Below are 27,520 nucleotides of genomic sequence, written 5' to 3'. Positions count from 1 at the left end.
ATTTTCTTTAATTGCTTGGTGGGAACAGTTTATCATGGGGGTCTCTGCCCTCCCCCCAGCCTAACTGACTTACTGAAGTTTAACAGGGGCTTTCACCTGGAGAGACTGCAATTATTCCCCCCATCCCACACTCGTACCTGGGCTCTCCCCACAGGGGGCCTTTGTTCCCCCTAAATACAGCAGTGACACAAATGTCCTCAGCAGCAGGGGAACGCAGGGAAGTGGTAATTTTCAGCCCAACGCAATTAGCTGAGGGCTTTTCAGCCTTCCCAGTGAATGGTAGGGAAAGTTCGGCATGTGGGAATGGTGAGCCAGGCTGCTCTGTGCAAGTCAAACAAAAGAGGCCTCTGAATTGGGCCCCATGGTGAGCCAGACCAGAGCTGGTGGGGGCAGCTGGGAGTGGGGCCTGGACGAGGGACCTACATCATCACCCACCCAACCCGAGTCTTCCAGGCAGGGCCAGTGGCCCCAGACAGCTAGCTTTCTGGGAGGTGGAGGCACGCAAGACGAGACTGTTGACTTGTACCTAGTACCACAGCCTGCATTTATGACGCAAAGAATAGGGAAAGGTGGTGGACCGAGCTGGGGCAGGACCAGGGGGACCCGAGGGCCACAGTGCTGTGTCTGTCCAGCTGTCCCCAGAGGCCCTGGGGCTGGAGCTCACATTACATTTGGGCCTTCACGGACACCTCCGAGTCGGGAAGCTTTAGGGAAGGAGACTCTCCTGGGGGCCGAGACAGGAAGACCCAGGGCCTCTGGAACACTGATGTCTGCTGTTGCTGCCAGCGCCGCCCCTCCTGCCCAGCTAAGCAGAGGAAAAACAGCCCTCTGCTCAGGGCGGCTTAGGGCTAGAGAGGCCCAGGATGACAGGCAGCACAGGGCTTATCTGGGGTCAGCGCTGAGGTGTCCAAAGGCCAGAAATGTGGGCTCCGGCAGTGGAAATAACCACTGAGCCAGCAGCAAACAGGTCTGCCAGCCTCTCACGACCAGCCCTTAGGGGAGCCCTGATCCTGGACCCAGGAGAGAAAGAAGCAGTTCTTCAAAGAATGAAAAACTGAGAACCAGAAACAGACAGCCTGGTTGATACATGAGCCGTGCATGGGTGAGAGAGAGAATGAGGAGTTGAGATCGTTGCCAGGCGAGAATACCCAGGACCCAGCCCAGCGCAGGCACCCAGGCACGCAGGCACACAGCACCCGGGAAGGACCAGGAGCTGGGATGCAGGAGGCCAGCATCCAGTGCCGGCTCAGCTGCTCACAAGCTGGCTCACCTTGGGCAAGCCTATAACCTCCTGGGGCCTCACACTTCTCGTCTGTAAAATAGGAAACAGAACATGTTTTGTAACTTGTTAAAAAGGCGACAGAATACTCGGGAGAGCTACCATCTCTGACAGATTTATAAAACTGGAAATGGGGCGGGGGGCTCTTCCATGTAAGCAGAAGTAGGGGATGCAGGGAGCCCGCCTGTGTGGCCTCCAACCCTCTTGCCTTTGACGCAGACCTTCAGAGCCCTGTCCGCAAACCGAAGCAGATCGTCTCCAGGGCTACTCCACTACTAACACTCCAATCCAGCAGAACCCGGGGCTGAGGAAAAAGAACAAAGCTGAACTGCCCACCGCACACGCCACTCTCTGCAGCCCCGCCTCCCGGCTGCCCTCAGACCCACCAAGAGAAGCGGGACCAGGCCCGCACCGGCCGTCCTGGCCACACACGATGGAGTCCGAGAGCCCAGGTGAACTGTGTCCAGGGACAACTGTGGCTGGGGGCAGCTGGAGCCATGCGGCCTGTGGCTTAGAGGAGGTGGGCAGGTCAAATGTGCCCGTTCACCCAGCACTGAGATCTAGCCCCGAGTACTATTACAATAGCTCATGCTACTGACACCCTTGTCTTCCCCAGCCTCGCTGCTTGGAACTACCTACCATTCCCGCCCTCAAGCCCTGGCAAGAGAGGTTCAAAGTGATTCTCTACAGAAGAGTCTACAAAGCAAAGGGTGGCTAGTCCAAACAGCCACAGTTCAGACACATGAAAGCAGACCCTCCCCTCACACCCCGCTATTCCTGAAACGGCCTCTTCCCTCTGGGAGCAGTGCAGACCAAGCACCAGCAGGCGACAAGCAGCCTGTTGCTCCCAACAGCTGGCCTGACTGCAGTCGCATCTGGCCTGGCTTCTGTCCCCCATCTTCTACTGCCCCTCATCAGTCCCGGGGCCCACCTACCCAGGCCGCCCTCTGCCCTCAGATGAGAGCTCTTGCTCTGGGACTGACCGCCCCTCTCACAGAACAAGGCCTTGCCTGGGTCATTCCTGAACTGGAGGCGGACAGGGGGCCTCATTCCTTCCACAAGGACCCAAGCGCACCCAAGCCAGCCCCGTGCTACGGGTGCCAGGGGGATCAGGAAAAAAAAAACTCACAGACGCCTGCCCTGAGGCAGCTTAAGGTCCAGCCAGAGTCAAATCTTCAATTAACATAAAAAAAAAAAAAATCAGAAGAAATTCAAGACCATCCACAAGTTCTAATCCCAAAGGGGGCTCAGGCCCCCTGCTCCCAAGGCAGGGAAGGCAGTGTCGCACAGTAGCTAGAAAGCAAGAACTCTGGAATCAGATGTAAGGGCTCAACCCGAGTGCCTCAATTACCAGATTTGACTTCAAGCATGTTCATGAAGCTCTCTTGGGCCTCAGTTTCCCTCCTTGTAAACAGGGGGTGAGGACAGTACCTGTCTCGGAGGATTAAAGGAACCATAAAGTGCTCAGCACAGCGCTCAGCATTTAGCTGCCATCACTGTCCTCCTCCCCGCTGGCCACGCAGCACACACTGGGGACTCCCCAGCAAGAAGGAGCCTGCAAAGGGAACCTACATCACTCCGCTCCTGAAGCACCAAGAACTAGGCAAGAGGGGAGACCTTGGGCTCACGGTCCCCATTCTGTAGACCACTTCAGAAAGCTACTGTCAGTGCTGATGACAGACAGGACAAATTTAACCTGGCCAGGGCCACAGGAAATTCCGAGCCAACCGGGGGCCCTGAAGGGGCAGAATGGAATCTGTGCCCCCTTTAAACTGACCACGGCCCCCTTCGTCCTCTCTCGTCCCTCACTCTGCCATCAGCCTGCTGGCTGGAATGTGGGGGCCCCGGGTGCCAGAAGGCCCAGGCCAGGCAGGAGGCCGGGAGGCACAGGTGGTTCTCAGAGGAGATCCCTGGGCTCCAGAAAGCAGTTCCCCCACAGGCACAACAAAGCTAGGGCTTGTTGGTGGTCAAGGCGCCTTTGCTTGTTTGGGCTGCGGCCCAGATGGTGGGGCGGCTGGGGCAGGCCAGGGGACGCAGAGCTGGGGGGCAACAGCCAGACCTTTTGGCACCAGCTTCCTCCTTCCCTGGGTTTCTCACTTTGTTCAGCGTGGCAACCCAAAGGAGGCCAGGGAAAGCACTTTTCACTACCCAGCAAATAAAGCCACAAGGAAAGGGAAAAGGATGAAAGGTTTGGGAGTTTTAAATTTTGGTTTTGGGGTATTTAGTTGGTTTGAAAAAATAATAAAAGTTGTTTCTGCAATCCAATTAATTTCAAACCCAGGATTCAGATCATAAATAGCCAACAGGGATCCCACAGCACCTAATATCTAGCATCCCTCCTTCTGAGACTTCAAGTCCCAGTGGAGCCAGAGTTGGTCCCAAGAGGCCTGGAGGGGAGTTTTTGAGTTGTCATTTGTTTTGTTTTTACCTCTTGGTAGGGGTGGTTAGAGATGGGGCACAAATATGGCTTCAGTCCTAGCATAAAACTCTAGGACCTCAAGCTCCCCAGGTCCACACATACCCATGCAGTCCTGCCCATCACAAATATGCACGGCTTTCAAATGGAAGCTTAACACCAGGGGCTGCCAGAGTCTACGTCTTCCCAAGAATCAGGTCCTCCTGGCCCCAGCCTCAGGCAAGGCCCCCTACAATGTGCGGAGGAGATGCCAATGGAGACCGTAACTTATTGGTTTCCTTCATTATCTCTAGGATGAGAGTCCTCACCCACAGGTCATTCTACCTCTGGTTAGCTCCCTTCCCCTGGGCCTCTGAACACGAACTCCAGACCTTTCCTGGTCCTGCCACCTTAGAGGATGAGTGGAAGGACTATTCTCACAGCTCTCTGGCATAGGAGAGGTTTTCACAGAGGCCATTTAGAAGACACTGGACCTGGGAGCCCCTCCCTAAGCAGCTCCCTGCGCAGTCCACCCATTTCCTCAAGTTTAGCCCAAACCCCACACGCCGCCCTCCCCAATGCTTGCTCTGAAACAGATATTTTCTGGTGGCATGATTTTATCATGCATATTTGAAATCACCAACTATAAAAAGCATTGAGTTTTCTCTTTGAAAAAACATGAGGATACCAAAAAGCTCCTTTGATTAGAAGTTTCCTATCTTTCCCACTAAGCCACGTGGGATGGGATACAAATCTTTTAGAAGAATGAAAACAAGTGTCACAAATTTGCAAACACACTTGACAGTGGTTTGGGTTCCTGATTTACTGGCTGAGTGCCCCCCTCACTTCAGGCTTTCATTGCTACTCGGTGCCCGTGCCAAATACTGGACACTGTTAGCAGCTGACAGAGAAAACCAACTTCCCATCCCCCTCCCAACATTCTGCTCCTTCTGTGGAAAAGCCAAAGAGTTTCAACCCTGATGATAAACTGCTCGGAAGCCTCAGGTCAGCTGCATCCCGCACAGGCCTCGGCCCTCTGCCAACTCCTCGGCTCCTGCCTTCTCGGCTCAGGTTCGGCATTCTCCCACACGCCCACAGTGGGCCACCTGCTGGGACTCGCTTGAGAAGAGCACAGCTTCTTCCAGAAAACATTTCCTTGCCTGCTGCTACCAGTAGGAGGAAAATTCACAGAGAAGAGAAATCCCAAGGAGAAGCCTGGGCAAAAGATAAGCTAGAGGGACAAGAGAACTTCAGGCAACACAGGGGCTGCCAAAAACTCCATGACCAGGTTCCCAGCCCTCCCTTCATGCTCCAGGGAAAAGAAAACAAAGGAAGCCACACACGTGGGCACTCACTTATGCTGAGGTGCCTTCTTGAGGTGATGCTGTCCCAGGAGAAGCAGGGACATCAACACAAGTCAGGAAAGCGAAAGGCGGAGGAACCCATGTGTATCATCTCAGAAGAGCTCTTGTTTGGGGTGGGGGTGGGGCACCCAGAGACCAAGGAATCTTCTTGCTACCCTGACACACACTTTCAGATGCATGGGCTCAGAGACAGGGGACAGATACACACAGAGCCGGGAATGCAAAGGCTGAGATCCTTCACCTGCAAATCAAAAAGCAGTGCTGGCTACCTATTACTCAGCTCCTCAGATCATTGATCTGAGTCTCCTCTTCTTTGGGAAGTGGGAAGTGCAGAAGGATACTTTTCCTCTTTGGGAGGGGGCAGAAATGGAGGGAAGTGGGAGTGGGGGGAGGAAATAGCACCTCCTATAGGTGAGCTCCTAAGTCCCAAGTTCACCCAGTCACCGGGGAAGTCCCAGGCCACTGAACGAAGGGACTAGGCCTCCATAAGGAATTAGGTCTACCAGCCCCAGAAGACAGCCTGTGTACTGAAAGTCCTCAGGGAGGCTAAGCGAAGCAGAGACTTGTGGTAAAAGCAAAGGATAGTTTGGGAGAAAGCAAAACCTCCAGGTCTCTGATGAAGTCACAACTAGCACGGATTCTAAATGAGATTTTGTACCCCTGCACTTGGTACCACAGCCATGGGAAGAAATTCTCCCATGACAAAATGTATCTTCTCTCAGCTTCCCTGAGAACACTGAACACCAGATAATCCAAATGACTAGGCAAAACCTAGACAAGTCACTTCTTTGAGCAAGCACTCCAGATCAGAATTCTCTTGGGACGGATTATACTTTGGACAAGAGCCCTGGAGCAGCAGTGGCAGGAAAAGGAGTCAGAACCGTAAAGCCAAGCTCACCTGACTGATTCACATCATCTTCCACGGACAGGACCAAGCCACCCTTCGGCCTGGACGGAAGTTAACATGCATCCCCCACCAGGCCCAGTTGAAGGCAGCACACCCCAGCCCTTCCCTGGCCCCAGAGGACAAGGTCCTGTGCACCCCAGAACAGCTGTGTCAGACCACTGCACTGCATCGGAATTCCACCATTTTGGACTTGGAATTCAAAAGTCAAAGTAGTCAGATATCAGGTCTCCCAGGAAGGCAGGGTTTCTAATCGATATTTTTCTTAACATTCCAAATCCCTCAATCTTAGTTCCAGATGTGAGGTCCCCACGTTCACCAGGGCTTTTTCACTTCCTTATTGTCACAGAATGAGGGAGGCCTCTAAGCACCCTCCCACTGTCCACCTCTCTCTCCTACCTTGCTCCGGGAACTTGGCTTTAAATCCCCGGGTGCTCCGTGAAGTTACCAATAGCAATTCCCGCCTCTTCCCCCAACCTAAACACAACTGTACTTTTGAAGGGAGAAAAACAGCCCGAGGATCCCCAGAGCGGCAGACTGCACTCTTCCCCCTTGTAATGAAGCTTAATAATGAAATGCCCTGCACTCCAGTTAGCAGGAAATGCTCATTTTCTCCTGCTGCACACCCCCTATAGCTAGATCTAATTCTTTTCCACATTTCTACCTCTTTCCTCCATCAAGTTTGCATTTAAAAGGTTGTGATGTGTTGTGCCCTCCGAGCAAGGCATTGGCAGGACAGCCCGAGGAGGTAGGGGAAGGAGACAACGGTGTTTTTGACAATCTTGGTGCCCCCACCTGACCATCCCTCACACCCCTCCCTCCATTATCACATCCATACACATAAGCTGTGTCTCTTTTAGGCTCCTTATGAGCTGTCCACAAAATGGAAGAGAAGGGAGGGGAGAAACAGCATTTGGAAAAGTTAAGGGAAAAGAACAGTAAAAGGAAAAAGGGAGGGGGCAGGTATTGCCAGGACTGCCTATTTCTCAAAGAAGGAAATGTTCTCTGCCCCGCAGTGGCCCAAAGTAGGAGCTGCTCCTTGCTGGTGGGCCCCTCTGGGACTCAGGCCCCTCGCAGGCCCTGAGGTTCCAGCTGCTTCCCCCTCGTCAGGCCGGCAGGGACGCTGGCACCAGTCCCCGAGACAGTCTGAAGGGCGCCAGCAGCAGGACAGAGGAGACGCTGTGCTTGGGGAACCTTGGCGGGATGCCTCCCCAGGGCCACCTCATCTCAGGGGCCAGCCCACATCTCTGCCTTCTGATCCGTATGGAAGTGAGGACACGGTCCCTTTCTAAACACTGGACTCCTCAGCCAAAAGCCTCTAGCACCACACCAGATGCCAGGGCCAAGGCCTGGCCATGGTGGTGGGTGGGGAGGTCCTCACGCATTGGCTCCCTGACTCAGAGGGATCCCTGAGTTTCCCCCGCCCCAGGAGTAGAGCAGGCCACATCAAGGCTGATGCTCCCAGTCTCCCCCTCCTAGAGGCACGCATACACATCTTCTCTCTCGGCAAGACCAGGGGCTCAGAATGGGTAAAGACCCTTTCCCCCAACTCCTGACGCACAGAGATGAATGGTAAAGACAGAAGACTTCCCATCGGACAGTCCCCAGTGGTTGTACCTGTGAGGGGCTGTAGTTCTCCTCACTGGGGAATACACCTCCCATCCGTCCCGACGTTCTAAGGGACTCTTCCCTCAAGTGCTGGAGAGGAGCATTTGCAATTTGCCAACGTTCTCCCAGACGCTGGCCTCTTCTCTGTCTGGTCCTATTCTCTTCTGACCCTTACCAATTGCTGGGTAGTCGTCTACAGCAGACTTGTGCCTCCTCGCGCCCCTCCTGCCTGTCCCCACCTCCCCAAACCCCTGCAGACAAGGCCCTGCCCTGACTCCCCGAGGCTCACAATCTGTGCTTCTGCCAGACTCAGTCACAAGGGGGGTGTAACTCATTTCAAGCTGGCAGCCCTACACGGTAGAAGGAACTGCCCCCCTCAAGCGGGGCGGGGGGGGGCAGGCGAGCGTGTGCTGGAGCATCCCAAGGTGCTCTGGCTTTCTAGGCACCCCACGGTGGTCTGTGACAGACGCATGGATGGGGGAACCCTCTGCCAGCCAGAGTTGGCATCTCACCCTAGCTCTCAAATCTGCCACTTGCCTCCAGGGCCGAAGACCCTCCAAGAAGAAGAGGCCCTGCAAGACAAAGACCCAAGGCCCCCCAGCCTGGCCTCTCAGCCCGACACAGGCCTGCATTAAAATCAACACTCCGTGAACACACAAAACTGACAGGGCAGAGGGGGAGCACACATCAGATACAAAGATCGGGCTCTCAGGAGACGCGGCCTGTTGGTCTCCCATGTTAGCTCCAAGCCACTAAGCGCAGGGTGGGAAAGAACGCCGTCGCGGTGGCAAGCTCCCGCCTGGGCTCCGGGCTGGGCAGCCTTTTCACCGGGAAGATGCCTCCGCTGGAAAAAATGCAAGCATTGTGTGGGGACCATGAATGCATGCGCCTCTGCACATTCCTTCGAGAAGCAGGAGCACGCTGGTCCCTCAGCCCCCGGCCCTGTGCCCCAGCGATTGTACAGGCCTGGAACACACTGCACATACCACCTGGTCCTTCCCCCCAGGCCCCCGGCTCTGTAAGCGGTGGGAAGGGGCCCGCCAAACACCCTGGCTTCATTGTGCCCCAGAAAGAGGGGACTAATTACTCGCCTACACTCTGGAGCGCCCAGGGAGAAAACAGAGGCCAGTGGGGTGGAGAGGGTGGGAAATGGGGGTGGGGGGCTTGAAGAAGGGAGAGAGAAAGCCACAGGATACATTTCAAAGTTTCTCTAGCAATTTGGGGGTGGGGGAAAGAAAGCCTGGTCCTGATGTGAAATCATACAGAGGTCAGGGCTGGGTCTCCCACCCTTGTGAGAAAGTGGTGAATCGGGGACGGTTTATCAAACGATCATTTTTTTCTTTTGAAACCGGGAGGCAGCAGCCTGGACAATTCTGCAGATGTGCTTGATGAGTTAGGGACAAAAATGGCCCTTCTCTGCCCCCCTCCTCCCCTCCTTCTATAAGGGCTCCCATCGGGGGTTGCTTCTCCCTCCACTGCCTCCCGGGCCCTCCCCTCCCTTCTTCAGTGGTCAGCTGAGACCCCCACCCACTGCTTGCTTTTGTACTCTTGGCCTTTGGACATACTGACAGGGGCCTTTATGAGACCCCAATCAAGACCCCCATGTCACAGGTACCTAGTAGAGACACCAGACCTTTTCAAACAAGGGACAACAAGGAAAATCGGCGGGCCCATTGTCTCTCCTCTGTGCTAAGTGAGATGAAAGGGACCCGCGGCCCCCTCCCCATAGCCCGCCTGCCAATCACCTCTAGTTATTAAGGTCACAATGTGTAAATTCTTTTGACCTGCACCTAATCAAAGATTCACCGGCCCTTTCAAATCCGAATGGGGAGGAGGGGAGAGATTCCCTCCCATAAACCCAGCAAACTCTCCCTCAATAAAATTTCTCTCTCTGATTTCTTTTCTGCTTCCCAGCTCCACCCCCTCGCTTCTCCTCACTCCGCCCTCCTCACCAGCAGCTTCAAACACAAATGACAAACCCCATGGAATTACTACCGCGAAGAACCTGAGGAGGATTTGAAAGTTTCTATTTAATTCCCTTTAAAGAAAGATTTCAGACAGGCATAGTTGCCCAAGCAAGCCCAGGACCTGGGCAGCCCCTGTGGCTTGGATGCCAAACTGCTCCAAACGGTGAAGTGGTCAGTTGGCTTTTCACTTTCTCCTCAGTCGGCCTCTCCCTTTGCCCCGAACACCATCACGCACGGAGCAAACATGGGAGAAAACCAGAAAGGACACTCCCTCACTTTGTCACTTAGCACATCTAGCTCAGCTGCTGATCCTCTAAAACCGAAATGAGGGAAAAATTACCAAGCCCGACGTAGGCCGCCCTCAAGGGAAACCACCATAGGGAAGAAAGGAGAAGAGAACAAGAGCCAGAGGAAAGAACCTGAGAGAAAGCAAAACTTGGAATTTACTGTAGTTTGGAAAGTACGAAATGCTTAAATCAAGCAAGGAGAATAAAACGCTTGCAAATATCCGTGCATCGATATCAAGGTTATACATTTTTACCATATCTATCCTATGTGTCCCGTAGAATGCGGAGGATATATTAATTTATGTAAGTTGTCCACTGTCGACTCTCACTGGGATGCGCCTCTCTCCCCCAGCTCCTAGCTTTCCTGCCTTTCTGATGGTACCTTCAGCCTCTTGGTTTCCCCTTGCCCGGCTGGCTTGATTTCTCTGCACTTTCCCTTCGTGCAAATCCCTTGTGGTATTTCAGCTGTTTTCTCCATGCCATGACTGAGCTCCAGGCCACCATCCCTGGCTGTCGCTCGTCACAGCTACCTGACTGTCCCATTACCGCCTCAAACCAACAGGTTGGGGACAGAACTTGGCTTGGTCAAAACCAGGCCCCCTTCAGCTCTCAGGCTCAGGGAAGAACTCATGTGGGTCCCTTCCCGCCCTGTCACGTGCAACCGCGACCACCAAGTTATTCCTACAACCAGGGCCGTCTTCCCACTCTCCCTGGGAGCCCAGGCCCTTATTGCTCACAAACCAAACTCCTGGAAAAATATCCCAATGGCCTCAGTCCCTCCCCGCTCCAAAGCATCCTACATACTGGGCAGCCACATTAATCCTGTAACTGATTCAATCTGGTCACAAATCTTCCAAAGGGCCCCTTGCCATCCTCAGGTTAAAGTCCACTGCTCCTCAAAGCCTCCGAAACCCTGCCCCAAATGTCTCCTCCAGCCTCACTGCCCACCACTCCTTACGTAAGCTCTCCACCCCAGCCAGCCAAATTGGTCTCCCGTGAACCCCCAGACTTACAAATGAGCTTCCCCATCCCTTACCAGGTCTTTGTTCCCCTGGTCCCTGTGCCACAAGTTCCCTCCTATAATGTAAATAGAGCCACCCTTAAGTCCCACTTCAAATTCCATGTCACCCAGAAAGTGCACCTCCCCCAGTTTCACTAAAAGGCTACTGTTTTCCTCCGATTTCCTGTCAAGAACCCTGGCAGTTGATGGCACTCACACTCTCTACATCTACACTCTACACAGACTGGGATGAATTGTTGTCTGAGTACACACCCTATTTTCCCAACGGGACTACAAGCTCCTGGGTAGTAAAAGCTGTCTCTTGGGCTTCATACTCCCCATGTGACATTGCACATAGCAGCATTCTCAAAACAGCCGTAAGGCAGGCACTCAGACATACATCACACAGTTCTGAGTTTACATTACCTTTTTAAAAAATACCAATATTTTAGCTAATTTCTTTCCCCACAAAAGGTCCCAAGCATGAAACCAAGTTTAATGCTGTAAAAGTAAAGAAGGACTTTCTCAGGGTGATAGAAATATTCTAAACTGAACTGTGGTGATGGTTGTACAACTCTGTAAATTGACCGAAAATCATGGAATCGTATACTTAAATTGTCTCTTAAAATGGGCAAATTTTATGGTATGTAAATTATACTTTCACACAACTGTTTAAAAAAAAAGCTAAATGTAGGTCTGTGCAACCTTAATTTAAATAACTATGTAAAGAAAAAAGGACGGATTCTTTCTATAGTTGCCCAGTGCTGAAATGGATATTTAAATGCCCTTTATGTTTGTGTTCATTACAAAAACATTTAAATACAAAAAAAACAAAAAACAAAAAAACAGGAAAGGTCAACAGAAATCCCCTAATAAGAAATAACTCTGAAGAGATAGTCAAATAACTATTATACTATTTTGTGGCCTTTTTTTTTTTTTTTCATTTAATAAAAGGCTAGGACTTTTATTCAAGTTCAGAGTCAATAAATACAGGTCTCATCATCCTTTCAGTGGTGAGCTGGGCTTCTACCGGGTGAACATACCATAAAATATTTGGCCAGACCCCTATTACTGGATATTTATGTGTTCTTAATGTAAGTCTTTATGCATGCATCTTGCACACTTGTCTGGTTGTTGTCTCAGGATAAATTCCTAGATGTGGAATTTATGTGTCAAAAGGTTTTCATGTTTTTATTTGGGTACTCACTGCCAAAGTAATGAAATTTTAAAACTCTAACTTTCCCTCTTATTCCTGGATCCACCCTTACCCGCCTGCAAAGGATTTTCCTGGCCACAGACCTTTAACAAGTGGAAGAATCCTTTGAATAATCTGTATTTTTTTTCCTGCTAATTTTTTGTTTTTATTCTCAACCACAGCTCACCCTGGATACTAGTAAGAGTCAAGATGGCCACGAAAGTAGGGTGTTGTGAACACATTAACCCATGCGTCCCTCTCTCTTGGCCAAATGTTACAGATCGCACCCCACATCCAGCTGACCCTTCTCTTGGGTCCTTCACCGTAGGGCCCCAGTCCACTCACTGACTTGTTCAGAGAAAAGAGGCCCAGGCTTGGCCACGACAGCTAAAGCTACAGCCGCAACAGGGAGAAAGTAACAGGAGAAAGAGAAACACCCTACAAGAGAGTCCTCAGGAGAAAGAGACAGGAGGGTCATGTGCTCGGAGCTGAATTCTCTCTGCAGTCCCTGAAGGCCATGGTGCAGCAAGTTCAGAGTGAGGAGCATGTGCTAATAAGCAGTGGCCGATTGAATCTGGAAGCATCCTATAGGGGGAGTGTGCTCCTGAGACTCCAGAGTTTGGCCCAGGCACCACAGGACACACCCAGGGCAAGTCTGGAGCTAATCTCTCTCAAAATTCCCCAATGAAGAAGAAGGAAGACTCCTGGTGGCCACAGGCAGAAAGGGTACATACATTTCACTTTACACCAAACAGCTCAGCTTTCCCTTCCCTATCTGTTCAGCCAGCGTTTGTCACATATGCAAGACAGCCATACAGAACAGGACGGAAGCAACCCCACAGCTGCACGGTGGCTCTATTACTGGGGCATACTTGCACTTGAAAAGCTCTTGCCTCTGGCCTGTCTTCGTGTCTTCCTGTCTAGCTCAGCTCCTAGAAAAAAGCCAGTCTCAAGCTTCCCACCTGACCAACTGGTTGCTCTGCCAGCATCATGAAAGTAGTGGTCATCCCCTGCCTATCCCCACCTCCAACATCACCAGAGCATCCAGAAGCAACCAGACATCAAGGGTCTGCAGCCTGGAAGCAGAAAGCCACACGTGCTCTCTAGATGCGGCAGATGAAGCATGGGAAATCAGAGGAAAAAAATCCAGTAACCCCACGGTAGACTTCATCAAGCCTACCCACAGTGTGGAGAGGGTCAGAGAAAGCAGAGGATGGGAGCCTTGCCTTTAATGCCTTCTCCAGGTGGGCAAGCTCTTGCCTTCAAGACACGGGTTCTTCAGCCTGCACACCGACAAGGCTCCCGTCCCCAGGGCCAGGGCGCACACTGAAGTGCACCAACTTTAGATGGGGCCGCTGTCCAACCTGCTGTGAGGATCAAATATTATACCATGAGCACATGAACATTGTTCTAGAAGCTGGATTATGGCTTTGCTGTAGGAAGAAGCAGAGGTGGAGAGAGCAATGTAAGCTGAGCAGGGCCAGAGACAAGTCTGAACACAAGAACATGGAAAAGAGGGGCACCTGGGTGGCTCAGTCATTAAGCGTCTGCCTTCAGCTCAGGTCATGATCCCAGTGTACTGGGATCGAGCCCCCGCATCAAGCTCCCTGCTCAGTGGGGAGTCTGCTTCTCCCTCCCCCACTTCCCCTGCTTGTGTTCCCTCTCTCACTGTCTCTCTCAATGTCAAATAAATAAAATCTTTTTTAAAAAAAAGAACATGGAAAAGATATAGGTGTGTCTATGTGTGCGTGGGGGGGGGGGTCACAGCAAAATATGATTTATAATTATTTTAATCTCCTAAAAGATTCTCCCCCATGACTTGAAATTCTCTTTTGCAAATTAGGACCCTGCTCAAGATTTTGGAGGTTATCACATCGCAACTGGCACTCCATCTGCCCCCCTCCTTTACTTTTTTGTGCACTATTCATGTTTTAAATTTGCATTGCAAACTATGAAAAAGGAAAGCTTCTGCAGAAAGCAATTTCCTGGGCCAGCAGCTCTTGGACTAATATTCCCTTTGCAATTACCATGGGCTTCTGCATGCACATACCCCCCTCCCTCCTCCTTCCTCCACTCTTCCCTGTCTTGCCAGCACCTTCTGTCTGAGCCAAGCCAATCAGACAGGGTACTACAGACCAGGTCACAAACTAGCCCCTCTGAAACCGCCCTAGCCAGAGAAAGAAGCAAGGCCAAGGGGGGAAGGGGGCAAGGATCTTGGGTAGTCAGCTTGGTAGGGCACTCCCGAGGCAGAGGGGTCTCATCTGCAGCACACAGGCAAGAGAATTCACACAAGACAGGAAATAAAAACCCCTCCCCGCTAAGGTTAAAATCTGGAAACTTCGAAAGAGTCCTGTTCAAGAAACTGCTAGAGAGGCACAAGGATTAGCAGATGTCCAAGCCACACAGCCAGGGTTCTTTTAGAATCGGTCTGAAGGAAGAGAACACAGTGGTCGGCTTGCTGAGGCATAAGGCATCCTTTACCATCATCCTATGGAGAAGTTCTAGTCAGCACAGCAAAATTCAGAGTCGACACAGGCTTTCTGAGCATCTTTACAGACAGTTCCCCTATAGTCAACCTATTCCATGGCTGCTCTACGTGACGGGGTCTATCTTTCTTGTCCCAGCTCTTAGGTCCCCAGCTCCTAACCTCCCAAACAGAACTACTATAATAATGGAACTCACTCACACCCAGAAATGGTCATGGGCAGCAGAAATCCCATTCTTGGGTCTTAAACCCATGACCCAGCAGGGCCATGTGTGACCGCCCTGAGCTCAGACACTGTGGACTGCCAGCTGGAGAGCCCAGGGACCAGGACTCTGGGAAATGGAAAGGTGGTGGGGGAGAGAGGGACACCTTTTCAAAATACTTGGTTTGAAATGAAAACAAGGAACTTAAGACTTGACTACGAACTGAAGTACCAAAATCTGTCCCAAATGGCCCAAGAGCCAGCTACTCACAGCAGGAGGATGGGGGGAACCCTTCCACCCCTGACATCACCCCCGAATGCACAAACATACACATGCTACTGATCCAGCCACATCTCATCATTGCCTTATTCACTTGGGCCCAGTACAAACCCTACCCCACCCCCCAGTCCACTTGCAAGTGTGAGCTCCATTGCCCCAAGAAACTAAAATCACAGGTATTTCATGAGGATGCCTCTTTTGACGGATCTGAGTGTTACAGCAAACAGGTGGGGAAATCTTCTTAAATATATGAGTATTATCATGACAGAGCCACTGGAACGGATCAGTGCCGTAAGTCAGACAGGGCTAGAAGTTTCCGCCCTGCCATCAGGTTCCTCTTTAGCCTTGACAGATCAAACTCAAGCCGAAGCAGGCTACAAAGATCAGCTCAGCATCCGAGCCAAAGGTCTTCACAGTGAGGGACCAAAGCTGCCCTGGCTGGGCCTCTGTCGGCCCGTGTCCCAGATTAATCACCACCAGAAGGGGCCTGGACACCAGGCTGCAATCCGAGCCCAGCAGCACCTGCACGCGGGTCGCCCCAGCAACTCCCGCACTCCTCTCAGGCAGGACTCCAGGGCATGAGGGTGGCCACCTGTTGACTAGGCTACCTGGAGCAGGACAGCAGGACACTCAGCCACCTTGAGTCCTGCAGATAAGTCACGGATGGCTTGCATGGATTCAGGGAGAAAGGAGGAAGATTACGGCAACTCAAGCAGTGAAGTCAGGGCTCTGAGAAAAAGAAAATTCTCAGCCTCTGGACAGAAAGAGAGAAAGGCACCAATGCTCCTCTCTTCACTGTCCAGAGGGGCACTCGAGCTGGAGACCAGCCGTGGGTGAACTCAGGCCTGAGGCTATGAACTAATGAGATGCTTTGGGGTGTTTGGGACACATTCTTGTCATCTACACATCAACAGGATACTGACGGGGAGGACAGAGACCAGAGCAGGCATGTCTTTTTCAAAACACCCCCAAATGCTGCCAGGTATACCTTATGAAAGGAACCTTAGAAACAATTCTCCCTGTGAGGGCATAGAAGAGCTTCCTCTGAATGCCAGAGAACAGGTCTCAAATGAGCTCCTAGATCAGTAAGCTATTTCAAACATGCATACCCTCAGAGCGAGCAACTACGTACGGTGTGTGTACACATATCTGTCAATGCTAGAACACAGTTTTCAGGACCAAAGGGCCCTATTATAAATTCTTCTCAGATGGCAATCTCTTTTATATTGTTGTTTCTCTGAGGAGAGTAGGAAGAAGTATTCTTGAGGCTCAAAAAAAAAAAAAAAATCAAAAGGAGGAAGATAAGCATGAAGATCTGTATCTTAGAACCATCTGTCCCAGGCCCTCACTTGTGATATAAGGAGCAGACACTCACGGATGCAGTCTTTCCCACATATCCCATGGCCCCAGGGAAGGAAGGGTGGGAAGGGGTCAGAGTCAGATTGGAGTGTGTGTCCCTTGAAAGAGCAGAGGAAAGCACAGGTCAGACGAGAGGAGAAAGGGCTCCTACACAGCACCTTCGTGTTAGAGGGAACACCCACATCCTGACTGTTACACCTTGTACCTCCAGAACTCCAGCTCCAGGAATTCCCTTTGAACTCCAGCTGCAACCCAGTGAGGACAGAGCAGTGGCTACAATTACACACTGCTGGGGGGGGGTGGGGAGTGCATGTGACAGGCCATGAAAGGTCCCTGCCTATAAAACAGACTGGAAAACAAACCCTTAATTTAAATGTTAATGAAAGTGCTGTGGAGACATCAGAGGCTTCCCGGCTGCTCAGAGAACAGCTACACCAGGCCCAGAATTTATGGCTCCCCTTCACCCTCCCGCCTCCCTCTCTGCCTCATCACCCACTGAAGTTTAGAGTGTGTGTGTGTGTGTGTGTGTGTGTGTGTAAAAAAACCCACCAACTAATTTTAACATTAACTCCATGCTTCCACCTGGGGATGTGGATTGCTAAATTATGTGTTGGCAGAACAGTGATCAAAGGTGGACAAACACAGGCACACTGCACACACCACCCAGAAAAGTCAGGGTCCGGCAGAGAAAGGACGTGCTCTCTTCCTGAGGAGAGAGAAGAAACCGCCTGCCAGTGTAGGCAGGGACTGGAGCCAGGAGGGGCAGGCGGCGGGAGAGCGGGAGGCAGGCCAGTCCCTCCAGTGTGCTATTCCCCCAGCTGGGAACTCAGCACACCATATTACCCGTTGGACTGGTCCCTGTCACACGACGCTGTCTAGTTCACGGTGGCTTCCCCAGGGTCTAGCACGTAACACTGCTTAAGTATCAAGACACAGAGTGGGGGAGGGAGACAGACAGACAGCCACGTGGAGATGGAGAAAGACTGACCAAGACTGAAGGATGGCCATGTCTCCCTGTCAGGACAGGCAGGGTCTCAGGGCACGACTGCATCTGCAGTACCCTATCTTCTGCAGCGGCTTCTGCTTCTATTTGTGATGTTTTATTTAAGTCCGCTCTTGACCACTGAGCCAACCTTGCTGGCCAGGGAAGAAGTGGCTCCCACAAATGGGTTCTGGGCCAGCCAGAGCTGGTTGGGTTGCTGGTCTTAGGCCAGCAGCTCAGCACATGAGCTTCCCTGTGCCCATCCCGCCCTGGGCAGTGGCAGAAATCCAGGGTCTTGAGGAAGTGAAACCCACCCCTGTGGCATCTCATCTTTGCTACTGATGGATACACGTGCACCCACCGGAGAGGCTTGGCTTAGCACAGGCAGGGAACTCCAGAGTACTGCACTGAGATTCGGCAGGACCAGACTGTTTCAGTTGTATCCCTACACTGATCCTTTTTCAATTTACAGTCATTTCAGGCTGGACCAGGAGGCCCATCTAGCATTACCCAGAGCTCCATCTTTCTCCAGGTGTCATGCCCCCTCTTCTAGCCATGCCCGCCCCTGGCCCCTCCGCGGTGTCTTTGCGCCTCTGACTCTCTCATCCAGGACCACCACACGCAGGCGGCTCCCTCCTGTGTGCTCTGTAGCCTGGCAAAGGAGGACACTGAGCCACTCCTTGCTTAGGGAAGGTCTCCTTTCCCTAGATGGGCCCCAGAGGAAGCTTCCCTCTGCCCCGGCCCTGGGAAGGCAGGACAGAGAGACCGAGTTGGTCACAGGCCAAGCCACAATGTAAACCACGACAAAGTCAGCCATCAGAGTCTCTCCTCAGGTTATCGAGGTTAGCGTTCCTTTTCATAGCCCAGCTCCTCATCACCAACCAGAAAGAGCAAAACTCAGAGGCACAACTGTTACTTTCGACTCATTTTCCCCTAAAAGCTCAGAGTTATGCAGTCCAGGGCCACAGGATTGCTGAGCCACTGGGAACCAAAAGAATCCAAACTGAAAGCTGGCTGTCTCTTTTTCCAATCTTTCAAACCTCTCTGTCAGAGAAAACTCCAGATGCAATTACCTTTCACTAAAGAAAGGTGTATTTCAACAGGCTGGTGAATATGTGTTTACCACACACACACCACACAGTAAACCCTGTAGCCACTGGAACAAACACCCTGCTCTCCCCAGAAACCCACCCCCTCCCCAAACAGTACACAGTGATTGCTTTCCTTCCAGACTCTCCCTCACCTCTGGGAGAATTGAAGCAAGCAGGAGCAGCTCCTCCATCAAAACCCCCCAGAGGCCACAACTCACTTTACAAATTTGAATCGGTACATTTCATGCAGACTTGGACTATTCCCCCCAAAAACAAACAGGCCACCACAGTAAGCAAAGTTACACAAAATTATATTGTATATTTAATAACAGCTAAGTCAATTTTCTACACCTATACCACTCATATATTTCCCTAATGACAGAAACAAGAGAGAAGGGATTAAAACCCAAGTGTCCTGGGAAGCCTTCCTGACCACACTCACTCACACGATAGCAAGTGTTGTTCGGAGACGGAGAAAGGAGTCTGCTGAGCACCTCCTTGTTCTCGGAGGGCAATAAATATGGTGTCTGCAGAGGAAGGAGGAGCTGTGGACTCCTCACTCTTCCCCTAGCAGGCAAATAGGGCAACTGGGTCTCCGCATTCATTTCACCCCCCAGGGCCCCAGGCCCCCAGGCCCCCAACCCCCTGCAAACCAAAGATGGATAAGCATTCACACTCCCGGGATGGTGTGAGCACTCAGCCGCCTGAGTGAGCCCAGGCCTCAGGCATGTAGTGCTCTCCCCCACCCCTCCACCTCAACTCGGGCCTCTAGAAAGAGAGAATGTTCCTCAAGCCCCAAGAGTCTTTCAAGGGTCACAGCTACTGTCCATCACGCTGGTGGATGAAGGCACAGCAGTGACCTGGGGCCTGCATTGTGGTCGTCACTCAGCACCACAGGACGCGGCTCTAGGCTAGAGACCTGAGCTCAAACAGCCACCTCTTCTGTCCCACACCACGTGTGCCCTGTGTCAGTCTTCCCCTAGCCTCACTTTCTCCCTCTGCTGGAGAGGGCGGAGTTTCGGGCACTTAGTATCACCTGGCAGCCATTACAGTTACGCGCCCATCTCACCTCACCACGGAATAAAATCCTCACAGGAGCCTCCATCTACCAAGGGTTCGGTCAATACGTGGGGAGGGGGGAGGAAGAAGGAAGGGAAGAGATGGAAAGTCGAGGGAAGGAAGGAGTGTTTAGCAGTTCCTTATTTCCTCACGCTTATTTGCTAAATTCATTCAGCTGGAAATAGTTTTTAAATGGCAATACAACTTATTGCACATTTTAAAAATTCTGCTTTTCTGTGTTACTCCTGGAAAAGTGCTCAGAATCCAGCGTGACCTCAGGAGGTTGTGTGTGAGCTACACAAGCACACCTGGACATACGCCCTTATGCCCCAGGTGAGCCTCCCATAGCTTCTCTCTCTTCCATCTCAGCCTGTCCTCCTTTCCCTCATCAAACAACTCCAGGCCGGGCACCCTCTCTGGAAGAAAGGCTTCACCAGTAAGTCAGGAATCTTAAAAACAGGATCCCTGGTGTCAGGGCAAGAAGACGGGCAGGAGGGCACACAAGAAGTAGAGAAAAAGGTCCTTGTCTGCCACCCTCCTGGGGAGACTACTGGTTTTCCTTCTGTGGTTTCGAGCACCTAAACACCGCTCTAAGCCCAGATCTTGTATTAAATATCACCCTCCACAGCTATTTACCAATCAAGAACTCAAGGAAGGAAAGGTGACATTTGGACACAGGACAGAATACTGGCTTTCCCCCAGTCACGAGCACCTCAAATAAAGCCTGAGGCTTGAGGTTTCATGTTTCTTACAAGTGTCTAAGCACACACCTAAGAAAAGGTGGCAGCAAAGCCCCAGCATCATAGATAAATACGATGCAGAGCTCTGACAAACTGTTTTCAATGGAAGAGAGATTAATTGAGAAAAGGGATGTGGCACGTCTCCTACCCGTTCAGGATCCTTCTAAAGGGATGAGGGAGCAGTGAGAGACTGGGAAGTCATCGGGTCAATCAGGAATACCGGCCCCAGAGGGTAGCTGCTGCCCACCTCCCCTCACGTTCTTTGTGAGGGGTTCACGGCCACATGCCAGTAGTGACCACATGCACACCGATGACCGTACTCAACAGGGTAGGTGGCAGGGAGGGGAACAGAAGACAGCCAGCGAGGGCAGGAACACATGGGGTGGGGTGGGGGACGAAAGATTCCTGCTGAGGGTCCCGCATCTCAAGAAGACTGCAGACGAGCAGCGTAGCTCCAGGAGGGACAGAAGCCCCCAGCCAAGCTGGAGACATGAGAGCAACTAAAGCCTCTGAACAAATGCCACCCAGGAGAGGAGAGATTCTGTTTGACATGATAAGATAGCCCTTTTAGCTTTGCCAAGTATTTTCTTTTTAAGATTTTATTTATTTATTTGCCAGAGAGAGAGCACGCACACACAAGCAGGCAGAGTGGCAGAGGAAGAAGCAGGCTCCCCGCTGAGCGAGGAGCCCGATATGGGGCTCGATCCCAAGACCCGCGGATCATGACCCGAGCTGAAGGCAGACGCTTAACTGACTGAGCCACTCAGACATCCCTGCTGAGTATTTTCTTATCATCTCAGGTCATCCTCACAATCATCTAGTGAGGTCTATAAAGGAAGCAGTATCCACATTGAAAAAATGAGGAAACAGGCTCAGAGAAGGGAATGACTTACCTGAGGCCACCCTGCTGATGGTGGCAAAGCAGAACCTCAGTCTTCCAGAACAGACCCTGAGGCCAGGAGGCAGGGTCTCCCCAGGTTGGGAAAATGGAAGCATTCATTGACAGGTTCAAATTCATGGACACGGAGGGAAGAAATGGATCTAATAATGGGATGAAACCGCCCTAGCCAGGACACTTCAGGGTAAGAGAGAAAACGGGGGAGAGAGCAGCAGCATCTACCCTGGCCATCCAGTAAAGCCAGGATCCCCAATGCAAAGTATTTTCAAAGAGTCCACAACATCATCTGTTGAGCTGGGGAAAAGGTCATCTCAAACAACTGTGGTTCAGGAGCTGAAAAGCCAGTCAACAGTGACTGAGAGAGTCATCGTAGGGCCAAGGAAATACACCAAGAGGACAAGGAGACTCTGAAGGAGAATGAGAAGAGAACAAAAGACCCAGGTTTTCACCAAAAATGAGGCACATCAAGGACTTAGCAAAGGGTCTGGCATAGGGCAAATGACTAATACACACACACTGGGGCCACTGTAGGCTAGTACTGGTGCTGTCAGAAAGCTAGGTCCTTCCTCAAAGCCGGTCTGCAAGTCGTGGCCAAAACAAAACCCAGTGTACTGTGTTCTAAAGTGCTTCTCAATGCCGAGACAGACTCTGAGCTCAACCTCTTTTACTGAAACTATCTTCAACAGTTGTCATGCTCTATTCTGTTACGGGGTAGCCTGACACATTCCAGAGAGATGGCTGGAGCAAGGGATGGGGTGCTAGTTGAAGCTGGCTGTGTTCTTTGGCCTAAATCTCCAGCCCTGAAGAGCTTCCCTCTACCACCGGCCCCAGCCCAGTCCATCCCAGTCTCTTGAAGCCAGCAGATGTCCATTGGATAGTCACCAGCCCACCTGCCACCTCCCACAGGCTCTTCTGCCTTCCTTCAATCCTTACACACATCCAGCCCACAGACCCCCAAGCCTGGCCAACTGGCTTTAAAAGGGGCAGCAGTGGAAAAACACTGTGGAGGGGACCGTGTCCGATGGCTCTGTTCTCCACCGTCTGCTCCCACACACTTAGGTCTCTCTACTCCCTGCTGGTCTTTCCTTCCCTCTTTCCTAGGATTGCTAGAATGATTTGTTCTGAACAGCGACAGGTTTATAGGTTAGCCGACACCTCCGCTCTGTGGAATTTTAATTAACTTCTCCCATCGTCAATATGCTAAGGAACGGGGTCTCCATTCTCTGGGGTCAGCAATGTGTTTCAGGTCCTGCTATATCAGCCGTCAAATTGAAGAATTAATGACGTGGCTAATCGGCTCTAATTCTTTAGAAAGAAAAAAATTTTAAAGGGAGTTGTAGAAGGGGGCAGGAGGGGTGCAGGCTCCATGGGGTGAGGAGAGGGAGGCTGAAGGGGGCTGAGTTGGTGGGGGGAATCAACTCTCGTAAAACTAGTGACTGACTTAAACCCCATGTTGGAGGGTGGCAGCCCTACAGCTTGCCCACTGATCACTTAGGTGAGGAGTGAGGGATGAAGGAAGTGAGGGAAGACCCTAGAAAAACAAACACTCTGATAGAGCAGGTGCAGGAGAGAGTCTATGTACCCTGCTGGGGAGGAGAGAGGCTCTGCCTTGGTTCAAGAAAGCCTAGAAAGCAGAAATCAGGATGCAGAGCTCACTTGTTTACTGGTAAAGCTAGAGAAAAAGAGGCCAAAGAGTAAAGTAAAGCTGCCATCAAAAATTTGGCACTTCTGCTACAATTATCACCCTATGCCACATACCTGTCCCCAATTGGACATGGGCCCCACGCCTCTCCTGATGACTCAGGTCTGTAAGGGATACTCCAGAAGACATTTCCCAAGGGGAACAAACCAGATGTGGGTTGTGAGAGCAGGCTGGCTGGTGCAGTAACTTCCCCGGGGTGCTAACAGGCCTCTGCTTTGGAAGTAACCCCGGAGGGCATAGGCTCCAGAAGGGGCACTCTTGTAACAGCTGGCCTCAGTCACATTTTAATGGTATTTTTTCCCCTCATATTTCTGGAGTAGATGCCTAGGAAGTTAACCTCTGGAATGTTGTCTCTACCCCACACACATATGAAGTGAGCCACAGACTTCAAGCCTCTGGAGGATTTTCAAAATCTCCAGAAGACAGGCTCAAAGCAACCTAGAATATACAGGAGGAGGATTTCCTAGCCCACCCAACCTCAGAAAATAAAAGCATTATTATACAGGACAAAACCATACCCCAAAACGTCTCCCTTACCTTAGTACTGGGCTGATTGCAATGGACCAGACTCGGTCTTCAGTCTGGATGGTATGTAAGCACTGCCCCAGCCGACCTGATGCCAAAGGCCAAACCTGGAAACAGGAGAGGAGACGCTCTCGTTGGCACTGCCAGGGACTGAGATGCGGGATGAGTGTCCTGGGGAGGTGGGGGAGGGGAACGGAAACTCCTTTCTGTCCTGCATATGCCGAGTTCAGAGAATGAGCAGAGAAGCCTCCCCAGCCTCTGGCTCACCCCCCTGACTCCCAGTCCGAACTGCCCTCCTTAACATCCACCTGAGAGCCCTTCTTCACCACCCAATCTTGTATCAGGGAATCAGAAGCTCCACACTCTTCAGCTGAGCCTTGACTCAGCACGGTGAGCAGGTGGAACTCACCTCTCTTAGTAACTTCCTTGTGTTTGTGGGTTTTCCTTTTTCCTATCTCTCAACCAGATTTTTCTTTGGGCGGTAGGGAGGAGGATGATCAAGGCCCAGTATGGGGGAACAAAGATGGAATTAGAGCAGAATTAAGAGAGAGGAGTAAAAAGAAAGACACAAGGGAAGGAAAGAATGGAAGAAGAAGAGCGGCTTCAAAGCACGAAGGTGGTGTGTTGTTGTTTGTTTGTTGATAATGCCCAGGATCCAGTGCTATTCATGTCAGCAGGGAATTTAGCACCTAGTGTCACCAAAAGTAGCAGAAAAGCTTAACTCTTTTAAGCTTCCATATCTCCTACAGGTTAAAAATATTGCTTGGAGCACGTTATCTGGTCCCTATCAGTCAGGAATGTACATTAGCAGCCACTCCGGGCTTAGCTCTAATCAACACTCAGGGAGCCCTCAGCAGCCAGTGCATTTAGAAATCTCCCATTAAGCACAAGGCCCCCCTCACCTCACCCAACCCCGGATGACACACTCGGGGAAATAAGCCTCTAACCAAACAGAAAGGAAGCCTCGAATGTACAGGGCTGTCCCAGACAGTGGCCAAGGAGGGATCCTGAGGCTGCCAGATGGATCACTGACCTCTCAAGGTCCCTGCAGTGCTATAAGGGGGAACACACAAAAGCCAGTCAGGACCTTAGATGGAAGAACTTTCAGGAGACATTCCTTGAGTTTAAGGGGCAGGTGACGGAGTGGGGGTGGTCTGGCCTTCTTAGGGTCACATGACATGTCTTCCCTATAAAAGGAGAAAGTGTTTTAAGATTTTGTGTATGCATGACAGGGGGAGGAGGGTGTGAGTTCCTTCCAATATAGGGAAAAGAAAATAAACTTAAGAAGATCCTGAACAAGGAGGGGCAGAAAACAAAGGTAAATACCACAACTTTCCTGGAATGCCAGGATTCTGGCTTACCCTTCTGGATCTACAGCCATGCCACTTTGCCTGTCACTAAATGCACTTCTAATGCCTTCTTTCACACAGACCCAGCCCGGAGGAGAGGTTTGCCTTTTCTCAGATGCCAACTCTCTAGAACGCAGGTCGGAGGGTGAGGAGACACTAAAGCCCTCTGATTATAAAATCTATGGGGATAGTTCCAGTCCTGAACTCACCAGTGCCCCCCACGGAAGGGGCTGGTGGATTCTGACACTGTGCAAACCACAGGACAAGGTGTCTGGTCTCCAGGAGGACCTCAGGAGGCTTGCTGCTGGTGCTGAGCATGACGTTGGGGAAGCGCTGCCCTAGCAGGAACCCAAGTGTCATGACACCCGAGGGAGGGGAGGTGACAACAACGTGCTGATCACACATCTTCACCCTCAGCAGTCAAATCCAAAACAAACCCATCCCTGGAAAAGATATAACTCAGTAGAAGTGGACATTTATATAGTCCTTTCAAAAAGCAGTTGACGATATGTATCAAGACTCTTAAAATGACCAAAGCCTCACACCCAGTAATTCTATTGCTGAGACTCTACCCGAAGATAGTAATTCTAAAACGAAGAGAAACCTATATGGTAAAAATATTCCCAGCAGCCTACGGCTGCAGGAAGAGCAGATAGGGCAGGCGTGGGCTTTGGAGTCAGACACATGTGGGTCTGAACCCAGTTGTTATTTATTATCTCTGATCTTAAGGATGTTTCAGGACTTCTTAGCCTCAGTTTCTTCATATGTACAATGGAAAATAATACCTATCTTTTGAGGGCTGCAGAAAAGTCAAGAAATGCGTAAAGCACCAAACATAGTAACCCAGCATCTGGCAGGTATCCAGCATTCAATAACGGTGGGTCTTATTACTCATTAAGCCATTGAAGATGACACTTAAAAATAATATATAATAATAATAGAAAACCTTATAAAATAAAGTAGATACAGTAGGGTATATTGGATATCCAAAATATATTATGAGCATAATTTGTGGGGAAACAATTCTCCTAAAGGAGAAAAGGAGAAAATGAACAATTATAAGGTGCTTAGCATCGTGCCTGGTTACTTATATATAAACAAGCAAACCTCTGCATTGAAAAATAACTAAAAGAAGAAAAAAACAACAAGTTCAAATGTTCCTTCCTTCATAAAGTCTCCCCTTTCAAGCCAGATGTGATCTCTCCACCCTGTGAACTTTCTGGCCCTCTCCCTAGAGCCTTGCACACTTCACAGTCCCGGCCACTTCTCATCAGCTTCAGAGCCACTGCAGGCATGTCTGAGCTCGCCTCAAGAGGAGAGGCTGGCTCTTCCTCACCTTTGAAGAGCCCCAGTGCCTTGTACACTATGCCTTGCATACAGTAGGTACTTTTAAGAATAAATGGAAGAATAGAGAACTAAGGGAGACAACGAAAGAATGGTCAGGACCAGCCCAGGCCCACTGAGAACATTCCTACAGTCCTATCACATATCAGGATGGAGGGGCAATCCAAACTAAGCCACAGTAAGTTTGAAAGTGGCGGGGCGGGGGGGGGTGGCGTGGGGAAGAAGGCTCCCTGAGCAGTTCCTAACTCAGAAGTCTTACAAAGAAAATGTTTTAGTTCCTTTCACCCCAATAAAACAAATCTCTTTCCTAAAACACAGTACGTATTTGGGGGAACTCCCAACAAACAGGCTATAGATGTTTACAGGCAAACATGACTAAGTTCTCATGTAGGTTGGGGTGTATTAGAAGCCTACAGAAGCAGCTATGGGACCGCAGATGCCACCAAAAAGAAATGGAGGGCTGGTTATACAAGATTAGCACTGGGTAACGTAGAAACAGGTCAGGAAGATGAAGGCAGCTAGAGGCAAAGACAGCAACGGAGAGGGAGCAGAAGCAGCGTCCAGAAATCTGCAAAGATGAGCTGGCCTGGAGGTCACTGGGGAGCCCCAAAACAGCAGGCCAGCTTTCTGGAGTTGAAGAACCGGGCGGGGGAGGGGGGGATTCTGTCACTGACTTAAAAGAAATCCTCAAAGGAAACAGGATGAACTGCGGTGACAATTTTGTAATTAGAAAGTACCTACTTTAATGCTTAAAAAAAACTGAATCCACCAAATAGGGGTGAGTCGGTACTTAAAACATGAAACTAACCCAATATCCCAAATATTGGGATTACTATCCTTTGACTACAAGCAGTCCATCCCCCTGAATTGCTACCTTTGGTCAAAAAGCTTAGTTTTAAACTGCTCTGGGTGTCAGACCACAGAAAAGAGGATAGAAGAAAGGGATGTCACTGAAAAGGAGGGGCCAGGGGAGACTTGAAGCCATGACAGGAAGATGCCAGAGGAGATGGGAATATTTTTAGGTCACACTGCCAAAAAGATTTCTATGCAAATTGTTTCTGAGGAGTACAGCAGGTTAAGGCCAGTCTGTTTGCAAGGAATGGTACAACTACAGTGACCAATCAGAAACCTGAAGTAAGTATAGGGTAGGGGAAACGGGAAACAGGCAATAGGAAATTCAGTTTCCAAGTTGGTTCCAAAGATTTTCTGGGCTTTTCTCAGGCTTCCTGTGCTGGTGTGCATGTCTCTGACAGAATACAAAGTGTAAGGAAGAAAAGAGCAAAGGGAGGAGAAACTTCCAGAAGTAAAAAGGAACATATGTTGCCCTTCTTTTTATATAAATTGGTGGCATTTTTATATGAAGGGATAATCACCAGAGGGTACATGGAGTCAGAAAAGTTAATGAGTAAAAACTGCAACTTTCCTCTCCGGAGACCCTCCCTAGGTGTCTTAGCAGCCTATTTGCTGACACGAAGAGGCATTTTGCTCCTGTTGGCACTATGAAG

General features: G+C 50.7%; 1 protein-coding gene across 2 annotated transcripts in view; it reads right to left on the bottom strand.

Moving 5' to 3' along the window:
* Positions 1-27,520, bottom strand: part of FBXW4 (F-box and WD repeat domain containing 4) — an 81,137-nt gene that overhangs the window by 29,987 nt on the left and 23,630 nt on the right. For both annotated transcript variants that reach the window (XM_006731098.2, XM_081822823.1), the window contains exon 5: positions 23,335-23,429. In XM_006731098.2, the coding sequence (XP_006731161.2) occupies positions 23,335-23,429 (95 nt within the window). The remainder of the gene's footprint in view (positions 1-23,334; positions 23,430-27,520) is intronic.

Source organism: Leptonychotes weddellii, chromosome 6 (genome assembly GCF_054177405.1).
Source record: "Leptonychotes weddellii isolate Sample4059 chromosome 6, ASM5417740v2, whole genome shotgun sequence".
Taxonomy (NCBI): Eukaryota; Metazoa; Chordata; class Mammalia; order Carnivora; family Phocidae; genus Leptonychotes; species Leptonychotes weddellii.
The sequence above is the reverse complement of the archived record's forward strand: the minus strand, read 5'-3'. Positions and strand labels throughout refer to the sequence as shown.